This window comes from Zootoca vivipara, chromosome 2 (genome assembly GCF_963506605.1).
Source record: "Zootoca vivipara chromosome 2, rZooViv1.1, whole genome shotgun sequence".
Classification (NCBI taxonomy): Eukaryota; Metazoa; Chordata; class Lepidosauria; order Squamata; family Lacertidae; genus Zootoca; species Zootoca vivipara.
The window spans coordinates 13631892-13644489 of NC_083277.1; the positions used below are offsets into that span (position 1 = coordinate 13631892).

Here is a 12598-nt window from a genome sequence, read left to right on the forward strand (position 1 = left end):
CCTTCTCCCGTAGTTTCTGTTGTTTGAATGCGAAATCAGGAACCGTGTCCTCCAAATGACTTCACCAATTAGCTCACCCCATCGCGGGGCTTTGAACCGCCAACCTTCTGATCGGCAAGCCCAAGAGGCTGAGTGGTTTAGACCACAGCGCCACCCGCGTCCCTTAAAGGTGGGAATATCCCCTGCCTGACACCCCTGGAGAGCTGCTGCCAGTCACTGTAGACAATACTGACAATACCAATGGCCTGACTTGGTAGAAGGCAGCTTTCTTTGTCCCTTCTCTGGGCAACCCATGTCCCCCTTTTCACCCAACAGGCAGACACCAGTGTAGTCTGTTGCTATGTCGTGTGTCATATTGGCATTGTGGCTCCTGCAACGTGCCTCTAGAGGCCTCATTAATAACTTTTGGTACATGTACAATTCTGGAGTTCAAGGTGCAAGATGATAACAGGCCGGCCAGTTCTTACAATGACAGCAGCTAAGATTATGCCCCCGGGGATGGAGGAAGGTGTTTTGGAAAGCGACAAGAGAAACACCTGCCCATCGTCTCTGTTGAATCAGCTTCAATGCAAATAGAAGCTGTGGGAGCACAGAGGGGGCCCTTTAAGTGGGCAGGTCTTCATTTAAAACATCTTATTAGCACCGACACAGATGCAGTTGGGAGTAATTTGGCTGTTAACATCTCCCAACTGTGTCTGAGCTAATCATCCCCGGGAGTCACCCTCAGGCTTTGACAGTGTGACTTCACCAAGGAGGAATCGACACAAGAGATTCTTAATCATCATCATCATTTTTAGCGCCTTTTTAAAAAATGCTGTGCGGTAATCGGTGTTTAGCTGTTGTGGCTTTCCCCAAAAGAATTATGGGACTTTACTTTGATGGTGGTGGTGTTGAGAGAGTCCCTGTAACCAAGGGACCATTTCTACACCCAAAGAAGAAGAAAAATCTCCAACAAAATATTTTGTTTGGATAAATTACACGGTAATTTTGCCCATGTTTTTACTGGCATCTGTAAGGTCAATCACACTTTTACTTTCCAGCCATGCATGGGGAATTCAGAGAGAGGGGGGGAGATATATGGCTTAAAGTCTTACAGATTGAAACAAGGTTTATTTGTCTGAAGGTTTGATTTCAGCCCCAAATAAAGTTGTAAGAATTGCTCTGCTGCTAAAGTAGCTTGCTTCCTTTTGGACTTTGCTTCCTTCCTGGTGCTTCTCCACATTTGGTTACTACAGGTGTAAGTTGCATCTGCAATATATTTGCCAAATTCCAACAAGAACTACAACAATGCACTACACATTTAAAGCTGTATAATACCTCTTTAAACTTCCATGGCTTGGATTTTATATATATGCTGGCCACATGACCTGGAAGCTATACGCCGGCTCCCTCGGCCAATAATGCGAGATGAGCGTGCAACCCCAGAGTCGGTCACGACTGGACCTAATGGTCAGGGGTCCCTTTACCTAATACCTCTTTAAACTTCCATGGCTTGGAGATATATATATATATATATATATATATATATATATATATATATATATATACACACATACATACACACACACACACACACACACACACACACACACAATTAGTATATGCTGTTTATTGTTGCCTCTTTGTATGCCTTTTAAATACTTTTGTATGTGATTCTTTTTCTTGCAATTCTATTTGTAAAATGCCTAATAAAGGTTTTTGATAGTAGTAACTTCCATGGCTTCCCCCAAAGCAGTGGTCCTCAACCTTGGGCCTCCAGATGTTTGGACCACCATCCCTGACCACTGGTCCTGCTAGCTAGGGATCATGGGAGTTGTAGGCCAAAAACATCTGGAGGCCAAGGTTGAGGATCGCTGCCCCAAAGGATCCTGAGAACTGTAGTTTGTTAAGGGTAACCAGCATTGCATGCAGACCCCATTCCCCTCACAGAGCAACGATTCCCAGATTTCCCTGAAAAGAGGGATTGACTGTTAAATCATACTGAGAATTGCAGCTCTGAGAGATTCCACTAGCAGCTGCCCGGAGCAATCCTAAATACAGTGGTACCTCTGGTTAAGAACTTAATTCGTTCTGGAGGTCCGTTCTTAACCTGAAGCACCACTTTAGCTAATGGGCCTCCTGCTGCTGCTGCGCTGCCGGAGCAAGATTTCTGTTCTCATCCTGAAGCAAAGTTAACCTGAGGTACTATTTCTGGCTTAGCGGAGTTTATAACCTGAAGCGTTTGTAACCCGAGGTACCACTGTACATATTTAGTAAACGGTAAAGGGACCCCTGACCATTAGGTCCAGTTGCAGACGACTCTGGGGTTGCGGCGCTCATCTCGCTTTATTGGCCGAGGGAGGCGGCGTACAGCTTCCGAGTCATGTGGCCAGCATGACTAAGCCGCTTCTGGAGAACCAGAACAGCGCACAGAAATCCCATTTTACATTCCCGCCGGAGCGGTACCTATTTATCTACTTGCACTTTGACGTGCTTTCGAACTGCTAGGTTGGCAGGAGCAGGGACTGACAATGGGAGCTCACCCCGTCGCGGAGATTCGAACCACCGACCTTCTGATCGGCAAGCCCTAGGCTCAGTGGTTTAACCCACAGTGCCACCTGCGTTCCATATACTTATTTTACTGGGCGAAATTTACCAGGATTCAGTGGGACTTAACATCTGAGTAGATGCCTGGGCTTGTTCTGTTAATCAGTGACAGGATCAAAAACATTGCTCTGACATTTTGTGGGTGGTGATGCCCTATTCTTCCATCAGCATGGCCAACAGCCAGGGATGATGGGAATTGTAGTTCAACACTTGCTCTATGTTCATGATGCTGGGACTTGACTAAAATTATGGGTTCCTCACATGGAGTCAGGAATGCAAAGGGCATCAAATGGACCGAGAGAGACACAAGTCACGTCACTTAGCAATTTGGTTAATAATTGGAGAGACTCCAATTTCCATTGGCCAGTCTCTTCCTCTCTGATTGATTGGTCCTTACAGGCTTGCTCCTGATTGGCAGGAAGAAGGCCACACCTCCTCTTGGCCACTATTTAAAGCTCAGGCAGAAGAAGGAAGACTTGCTTGCTTTTGTGTTTGCCTGCAGCTGAGTCATCAAACATTCACAATGGAGACTGTAAGTTGTACGGAGAGAGTGGACACCGACTGAGGCATAGGGGAGTTTAGTTTGTTCTTTAATGTTAGATAGGGTCAGCTGGTAAGCATTTTAGCTTACTGTTTAATCTTCTTAAGTATGTCTATTTGGAAGTCAGCCCGGTAGAATTGATGGAGGCTTATTTCTAAGTGGAGCTGAGAGATTGCAGCCTTAATGAGTTGGGGAACGGAGGTTGGCGGCTCTAGGTCAATAATAGGTTTCTCTGGCTCATTGTGGCATGCGCATATCTAAGGATTCTTGAAAGATGCTCTAGCGAAACCGCCTTAAAAGAGTTCTCCCCCCAAGCTCCGCTGCTGGACAGAATGGAAAAGGAACTAGCAGTCCAATTCTGTCTGGGTCTACGAGGTTGCAAGTCCTATTGTACTTCTGCGTACTCCTGGGTGTAAGTGGGGTTAGAATTGCAGGCAGTGATTGTAGTTTCCTAGTTCCTTGTTGTATGGGTCAAGGTGGATGAAATGTTCATAGCTGCAGCAGTCCCTTCTGAATGAAGGCTAGTATTGCATAGTGCTTTGAGCTCAAAGCACTGCCCTGGCGCTACCGTTTAGGCAAAGTGACATTCCAGCCTCGGGCAGCTGATGCTGGTGATGCTGGGTTTTGTGAAAGGGTAGCAAATTCTCAGCATCTAACTTCCTGTATCTCCTTACTTCTAGAAAAAGGAAAGGTTCCTGTAAATTGTTGGAGGTGGCCGTGTGTGTGTGTAATTTGCTTTGGGCAACAAAATATTATCTCTCATGGTCATTCCTGTTTTTGCTCGGCAGAGCATGAGACTCTTAATCTCAGGGTTGTTGTTTCGAGCCCCACATTGGGTGAAAGAATCTCTCATTGCAGGGGGTTGGACTAGATGACCCTCACGGTCCCTTCCAACTCTGCAAATCTATGTTTATCCATGAGTTGATTATGATCAGAAGGAGTCAAGGCTACAGCAGTTACTCATGCCTTCAGAGTAGTTATTTGCTGATATAACGGTTGGTAATAAACAAATTTAATTACAGTGGTACCTCTACTTACGAATTTAATGCGTTCTGAACGCACATTTGTAAGTCGAATCCCATAGGAATGCATTGGGAGAAAAAATTCGTAAGTCGAAGCAACCCTATCTAAACCGCATCCAAGATGGCAGACGGAGCTCCGTTCGTAAGTAGAAACATTCGTAAGTAGTTATTCGTAAGTAGAGGTACCACTGTACAGTCGTACCTTGTGTTGCGAACACCTCGGGTTACGAACTCGGGTTACGAACTGCACAAACCCGGAAGTATTTTCGCCCCATGCGCAGAAGCGCCACACACATTTGCACATGCGCAAAGCGCGAAAATAGCACTTTGCACATGCACAAAATGGCGGTTTCGGGTTACGAACTTTTCGGGTTACGAACTGCCACCCGGAACGGATCGCGTTCGTAACCCGAGGTACCACTGTATTGTGCTCTGCGTGTGACCAGGCATACCATTAGAAATTATTCAGTGGTACAGCTAGATCTTAAATTGCTTAAAGCTCTCTGGACTTCGTTTTCTTATTGTTCTCTTGTTTAGATAACGCCTATTACTTAAATTCACTTCAAAATGTACCAAAGCAGCTCTGCTGTGTTTGGGGCCTTCCGGCATATTCCACAGAGTGTGGCCCTGAATCTCTGCCCGAAGGTTTTCCCTGATGATGCCGCTGGGCTTATTAGGGGTTGTAAACGTTCTCTCTTGCTCTGCAAGCCATGATACTACGTGGGAGACTTGTGGGTAGGAGGATGCCAACCTTGAGGAGGACAGAGGCATTGTGAGCAAAACGGAAAGGCAAACGCTTAGCTATAGCTCCTAATGATAACGGACATTCCTGGAAAAAGACACCCTTGATTTTCTTAACCAAAAAAAGAGCATTCCTGTTGGATTAAGTCAGAGAAACGCAAACAACTCGCCTTGCTCATTTACTCATTAACTACGTGGAGAGAGCTGCAGATGACTTCTTGTGAAACAGAATCGAAATAGCCGAATTTTCTCCCCTGTACAAACACATTTGTTAATGGTTTTCTGTGCCTCGCTCCACATCATAATTTTATTCTGAAGTAATGAACTATTTGTGTGACTCCCTTGTCTGACGTGAACCACATCTGCAACCAACATAGTGCCCTCCAGCTGTTGGGGACTCCCACTCCCATCCTCTCTGGCCATTGACCATTTTGCTGGGGTCTGATGGGAGCTGGAGTCCAGCAAGAGCTGGACGCCGCAGGTGAGCTGTCCTGAAAATGCCTCTCTTCCAGCTGGATTCCTATAATTGCTAGGAAACGGGGAAGGCTTGTCATTTCTTGCCCTGTGTCCCTGCTCTGCATGTGGGAGCATTCACCTGGAAACCAGCAATAACAGCTGTGTAACACTTTGTCTGTGATCATGTCCAGACCATAGATTTAAATCACTCGTATACTTGGTTTCCCCCAAAGAATATTGAGAACTGTGGTTTAAGATTTTTAACAACTCTTGGCACCCTCTTTGGGAATCTTTGGGAACATAGCTGTTTTAACGTGGTATGAGTGTTTTAAATGTATAATGCAGGTGTGGATCTCTGGTTCCTTCTCCCTTCCCCTTCCATGCTTGCAGAATTACAGTTCCCCGGTTTTCTGGGAAGAGGGGGTGTAATAAACAAAATCTGCCCTTATTTCCTTAAGGAGTATACAAGAGCCCTTGTAGCATACCTGCCAAGGCTCCCGTTGAAAAATGTGGGATCAGCAGCGGTGCGGCACCGAAAGTTGTGTAGAAGCAACTTCCGGGGCCGCTCTTCCCATGTGTGGGCACCGGAAATCGGGTGGAGCGGCACCGGAAGTCGCTTCTACGCATGCTCGATGGCCATCTTGGTGGCCACACAGCAGCGGTCATCTTGGTGACGGCCGCCGTCATGCGGCCCCCACCAAGATGGCCACCGCCATGCATCCACCACCAAGTGGTGTAGAAGTGACTTCCAGTGCCGCTCTGCATAGGTGCCAACTTCCAGATTGAAAAATCCGGGATCGGCAGCTGCGTGGAACCGGAAGTCACGCTGCGGCCATTTTGGAACTGGGCAGAGCGACACTGGAAGTTGCTTCTACGCATGCTCTGCCCATTTCCAAAATGGCCACAGCGCTGGAAGTCGCACTGCGGCCATTTTTGAACTGGGCAGAGCAGCACCGGAAGTCGCTTCTACTCATGCTCTGCCCATTTCCAAAATGGCTGCAGCACCAGAAATCGCTCCTGCGCATGTCCAGAGATTCCAGACATGCGCAGAAGGAGCCTCCCTGGGCGGGTAAGAATCCGGGGGATTTACGGGTTTTTTAAAAATCTGGGCTGCCAGCAGGAAATGGCTGGGAAAACGGGGGTTTCCCGGGGAATACGGGAGACTTGGCAGCTATGCGCTCTGCCCGATTTCCGGTGCCCACACATGGGAAGAGCGGCACCCAAAATGAAGGCTCCTTGGCAGGTAGGAAATCCGGGGGATTTCCGGGATTTTTCTCCATTCGGGAGAACGGGGAAACCAATTAAAATCCGGGGGTTTCCCTCGAAAAACGGGATACTTGGCAGCTAAGCCTTGAGTCCTTTGGAGGTTCTCCATTGGTAGGAGGAAATAACGGGCCAACCAGAGAATATTGAGAAGCAAAGCAGCTAGTAAGCCAGATCTTTATTGACTGTTGCAACAGGGTGTTCTCTCTCACACAGGAGAAAAAAGAAGGACCCAGAACAAAAGCGTGCCTGCCCTTATATAGACATTTATAATTGCCCACCCTCCAGTCTAAGGCCACCCCCAGAAGCGCCATACATTCATCACAGAAGGGGTGTAGCCCAAGACCACCACCCCAGACACATCATACCTGCATCACAGAAAAGGGTGGTCTACAGCAGAAATCTGAGTACAGAACCTTGTTTATCTCCTGCCTGGCAGTTTACCTGTTAATGCTGGATTTCCTGGGGCCTCGCCACCCTTTGTTAACTACTCAATTCCTGGAATCCAGGTCCCAGGCTCACCCCATTCACACCTTAAATGTGCCCTTAAGGCAGGATCTGTGAGCACAAAGAGAATGGGGAGGTTTTTCCATTTCCTCCCTCCTTCCAGAGAAATGCCCAGTCAGCCAAGTAGAGTCAAAATGGTTTCAGGACTGTTTTCCTGTATGTGTTTGCTTGGTACATTTATGAACATTTATTATATACTAGCTGGCCCTGCACGCGTTGCTGTGCATTAGTCTGCGAGATGGAGGGTAATAGCCCCCCTTCAGATCCCTCTGAGCCTCAGAGTCCCCCTGAGCCAAGGTGAGATACTGTGGAGAGGGCAGGTTTCATCCCTGTGTCTACCCCCAACCTGTTGTGACCCATTACCTATCCCTGCCCTGTATTCGGGCCCCCATCCCCCCCCCAGGCAGGCCCCTACCTCCACTTGGCAATGTTGGGCCTTGTTGCTGTAAAAGGCCTGTTTTCAGTTCTGCTGAGGTCTTCAATACCTCTGCCGGATGTATGTATGTGAGTGGTGGATCTCGTGGTGGAGGCGGGGTTTGTGGGTTTGGTGTAGATTTCACAGGAAGGGAGGAGGTGTACTGTGGGAAGAAATGCACTTCAGGGCGCTGTTTTACTTTGTTGAAAAAGAGGTCTGTACCTGCGCAGGTGTGAGTTCTGAGGGATTTTTTTTCTAGGAACACTTGGGGAGTGGGCTGGATCATTGTGTCAAAATTTCAGGACGATCGGTCAAGCAGTTACGGAGAAAAGTGGAGCCCACACTTTCACGATTTTTACATTTATATATATATATAGATAAGCAATACCCTAATTTGTTTATTTCAGGGGGTTCCTAACCTTTTTGGGAGTGTGGGCACCAGTCATAACATGGCTGTTGTGGTGGGGTTGGGATAAAGCAAAATGGTGCCTGTGGAATTGTGGCGCAATACAAGATGGCAGTGGTGGTGCGGCATAGCATAATGCAAAATGGCTGCCACATCCGAAAGACCAGAAACAGATGGGACCAGAACATGTACGGGCATGTCCCCTCCATCAATGGAAATAATGGCCACTGCCCCCACTTGCTCACAGAAAGCAGCCTGTTACATGTCTCCTTCCTTCGGAATAGGTAGGTATCTAATTCTGGAACCCAATAAACTGTGGGCATGTTTAAGGGCTTGTGTGTTCTATAATAGACAGGCCAAGACACAGGGGGTGGGGGTAGGGACAATCTTTCATTGATTTGGGCCATTTCTGGGAACTGCAAACATTCGCAGGAAGTTTCTTCCAAGAGAAACTGGAATGGAAATGCTTCCTCTTTCCAGAGGAAAGATAGCAGAGAAGTTACCTGTGTGCATTCTAATGCTCTTTGTTTCTGCCTTTCCTCCAGCAAATGGTTTTTTCCCACTTGTCAATCAAGTCTGGTGAATGCATCAAAGTGAAGGGGAAAGTGCCACCAGAGGCCAAGAGGTTTGTGTTGTTAAAGGTGGACTGGCCTATTTTTGTTGGTGCAAGAAAACCTATAGAAAGGAGAATTCCTGAATGCCAAGGGGGAAGTACTCTTTGGTCAAGGAACTCCAGCAGAGATTCAAAGTCACAAAATATGCAGCAAAGCAGAGCGTGGAAACACAGTCTGCATTTTAAAAATGCCTCTCCAAAATGCCCCCTTAAAAAAATTCCTTCCAATGTTTCTTTCCCCAGCATAAAAAAGACCACACATTTGGTATGTTATAAATGGTTTACTTACAAACTCTCCAAAGGTCAGATTCATGTGCTTCAGAAAAGTTGCACAGGCAGCAAAACTTAGCTTGGTTACAAAATGGTGAAAGGGCCTAAATTATTGGTGTAGGAACTCAATCATGGTTTATGAGAGCCATGCGGTTGGAGCAACCAATTGTAATAAGGTAAGAGACGCAGTACAACCATATTTGTTAAATTGGTAATCTGACCAGCCATTGATGCTGCTCACTACTAAAGGATGCTTAGCTTAACTTTCCTTAAGAATTATTAGATGCTATTTTTGTGTGCATTTATGGGCTCCTCCAGGTGAACTGTTCATTATGTGTTCATCCTGATTTTCAAAGCTTACGTGGAGCTATTCAATGCCTTCTCTTTATTGAGCATTTGCTCTGACGGTGGAGGCAGAGCATAGCCTTGTGGGGAGGTTACATACCTTCCCATTAATCATTTTTCCGACACCTCTTAGTACAAGCAAGTTAAACGGTTCCATGGTCACCACAACCGCCACCAGTTTGTTAATAGACTTGAAAGATACAGTCAAATACCTTCAGCAGCAGGCAGTGGCTTAGCGTGGGTTGGCAGTGCCCGGGGCCACATGGAGGGGGTGAGAGGGAGGTAAATGGATGTAGTACGCATGCACGTTCAACTCTTAACGGCATCCGCATCACCCGGGAGATCGCAGCTGCAGAGATAAGAAGAGCTCTTCCTTTGTCTGGAGAGGTGACTTCCTGCTTCACATGGAGAAGTTGTTTTCAATGGAGCCCAGCGACAGAAGCACACAACTGTATTGAGGTAGCACCGGGTGTTGAAATCTGCGCCCCGGGTAACTGTCCCCATGCTACACCACTGCCAACAGGGCTTTGCAAAGGCAGAAAGACTTTTGCCAAGCCACAAGCCCAGACTAGGTTTTTGTCAATTGGCAGCAGTATCCTACTTCCAATATCACTATACCAATAGAACTGGTTAGTCTTTGTCTCCGCCAGCTCCTGCTAATCCACCTTGTGAGTGTTTGTCTCATGTGGTGCTCCCCTCTTTCCAGCTTTGCCCTCAACTTGGGCCACGATGATTCAGACATGATCCTCCACTTCAATCCTCGCTTTGATTGTCATGGAGATGTCAACACCATTGTGTGCAACTCAAAGACGAATGGGCAGTGGGACTCGGAGCTGCGGGAGTCGGTCTTCCCCTTCCAGCAGGGAGAAGACACCAAGGTGAGTAGGAATAGTCTCCGCACCACCATAACTTCAAGGAGAGGCAGTTGTCATTCCTAGATTTGGGGGCTCCTTGGGCACTGGGAACTTGTAAATACAGTGGTACCTCGACTTACGAACGAATCGACAACCGAATTTTTGACTTACGAATGGGGGTAATGGCCGCGCGCTTACGAATGTCTCAGCATCCGGAAAAAAACCGCGGCGGTTTTAGATAGGGATTTTTCGACTTACGAATTTTTAGATAGGGTTGCATTCCTATGAGAAATCGCGTTTCCAATGGCGTTTTTCGACTTACGAATTTTTTGACTTACGAAGGTGCCTTCGGAACGGATTAAATTCGTAAGTCGAGGCACCACTGTAAGTTGAATCTTTGGTCCATCTCTCTCAGCACTGCCGTCACTGACAGGCAGTGACTCTCCTGGGTTTCAGGGAGAGGCTACCTGGAAATGCTGAAAAACTGAACCCAGGGTCTTCTGCATGTGATGTGCTTGCTCTTTCCCCTGGGCTATAGCATCCTCAGAGGGGCTGCTAACCAGATAGGAATGTCATGAAATAATTCTCTTGTGCTGCTTCTGCCTTTTTGAGGGTGTTCTGAAGTGAAGTATGATAATTTCTGGTGAATCTCTCTCTTAATTTCGGCACATAATTTCTTATAATAATAATTTATTTATACCCCGCCCATCTGGCTGGGTTTCTCCAGCCACTTTGGGTGGCTTCCAACAAAATATTAAAAATACATTAAAACACCAGTCATTAAAAACTTCCCTAAACAGGGCTGCCTTCAGATGTCTTCTAAACATCAAATAGTTGTTAATTTCTTTGACATCTGATGGGAGGATGTTCCACAGGGCAAGCGCCACTGCCGAGAAGGCCCTCTGCCTGGTTCCCTGTAACTTTGCTTCTTGCAGGGGGGGGGGAACCGCCAGAAGGCCCTCGAAGCTGGACCTCAGTGTCCGGGCAGAACGATGGAGGTGGAGACGCTCCTTCAGGTATACTGGGCCGAGGCCATTTAGGGCTTTAAAGGTCAGCACCAACACTTTGAACTGTGCTCGGAAATGTACTGGGAACCAATGTAGGTCTTTCAGGACCTGCGCCTCCATGGACAGCTACGAGTCCAAAATGACTCCCAGGCTGCGCACCTGGTCCTTCAGGGGCACAGTTACACCAGCCTGCCTCCTGTTCCCCACAAACAATACTTCTGTCTTGTCAGGATTCAACCTCAATCTGTTAGCCGCCATCCATCCTCCAACTGCCTCCAGACACCCCCTGCAATGCAGGCATCTTAACACATGGTTTCCCATCCAATTTGAAATCTTACATTCCAAGTTCCGGACTGCAGAATCCGGGACCGGCAGCCATTTGACACCGGAAGTTGTGTCGGCGTAACTTTCAGTGTTGCTTTGCCCTTCTATGGGCACCCAAAATGGCCGTCACCGGCTTCGAAAGTCGCTTGTACACGTGTCAGGAAGTGTGTCGACGCGACTTCGTGTCGCTCCACCCATCTATGGGCACCAAAATGGCCGCCGCCAGTCATGTCTATGCACTTCCGGACATGTGTAGATGCGACTTTTGAAGCTGGCTGCGGCCATGTTTGGTGCCCATAGAAGGGCAAATCGGAAAGAAAAAAAATGGCCGCCTGCAGGAGAAAATAATTGAGAAAAACGGGAGACAAAGTGATACGGGGGACCACCGGGAAAAGGTAAGTAAAAAATGGGTTTTCCCGGGGGAAACGGGAGACTTGGCAGCTATGTTTGAAATTGTACCAAAGCCTGCTTAGCCTTGCAAATGTGTTAGCAATTTTATTGCTGCACCACTAGAGGGAGAGAAAGGACAGCTGTGTTTTCATGTGAAAGGCATCAGGTTTTTTCATTAAAATGTTTTTTAAAAGAGGGTTGCATCCATGTTCTGTTTACAGTAGACCCATTGAAATGAATGAACTCAATTTTTCCATGCCTATTAATTCAGGGGGCCTACCCTAAGTAGAACTAGCATTGGCTACAACTGTGAATTTCTCTCCCCAACCTTAACTTCTACAGCCAAATGATGAGGGTCATAGTTTCAGGTTGGACTGCCCTAAAAGAACCCCCCAAACAAAATTGGTCAGGAAGTGTAATGCAAGGGTGGTAGTAGTTTCTTTCTTTCTTTTTCTTTCCCTCCCTCCCTCCCTCCCTGCATTAATCCACTCCTGTTTGGGCCATAAATCTCTTGGAAGCATCTAATTGCCTCTTTCCAAGGAACAACCCACAACCCTAACTCTTGACTCCTCTTCTTCCCAGATCTGTTTGTCCTTTGATGAAGAGGAAGTGACTGTAAAGATCAATGGAGACCAGGAAGTCAAGTTCCCTAATCGGCTTGGGGTGAATTCTGCAAAAATATTCTCCGTGGAGGGAGACATTGCGATCAGAAGTGTCAAGTTTGACTGAAGTTCAGCCGTGTCTCATTTTGTATGTCTATAGAAGGAAAAACAGTAAATAAAATGTGTTGCTTGACCTTGTCTGCCTTGCCATTTTCTTGGGGATTCCTATTGACATACAAATACCGCTCCACTCTGG

The 12598-nt window shown here is 47.1% G+C and overlaps 1 protein-coding gene across 2 annotated transcripts; it reads left to right on the forward strand.

Annotated features, from left to right (window-relative positions):
* The first annotated feature begins 48 nt into the window (after positions 1–48).
* LOC118081010 (16 kDa beta-galactoside-binding lectin-like) lies at positions 49–12530 on the forward strand. 2 transcript variants are annotated; one of them, XM_060270817.1, is made up of 4 exons: positions 49–169; positions 8483–8562; positions 9872–10043; positions 12323–12530. In XM_060270817.1, exons 1-4 carry the CDS (start codon positions 56–58, stop codon positions 12467–12469), a joined length of 513 nt encoding a protein of 170 aa, XP_060126800.1. In that variant the 5' UTR covers positions 49–55; the 3' UTR covers positions 12470–12530. The 2 variants fall into 2 exon arrangements, with proteins under 2 accessions (XP_060126800.1, XP_060126801.1); XM_060270818.1 differs by lacking the exon at positions 49–169 and adding an exon at positions 2515–3118.
* The last annotated feature ends 68 nt before the right edge of the window (positions 12531–12598 follow it).

Bases quoted from the DNA above. Each gene is read 5' to 3' on its own strand.
- LOC118081010 (XM_060270817.1), top strand. From the start codon at position 56: ATGACTTCACCAATTAGCTCACCCCATCGCGGGGCTTTGAACCGCCAA. The intron at 170-8,482 runs GTGGGAATATCC...CCTTTCCTCCAG, and splicing joins GCCACCCGCGTCCCTTAAAG to CAAATGGTTTTTTCCCACTT. The intron at 10,044-12,322 runs GTGAGTAGGAAT...TCTTCTTCCCAG, and splicing joins AGCAGGGAGAAGACACCAAG to ATCTGTTTGTCCTTTGATGA.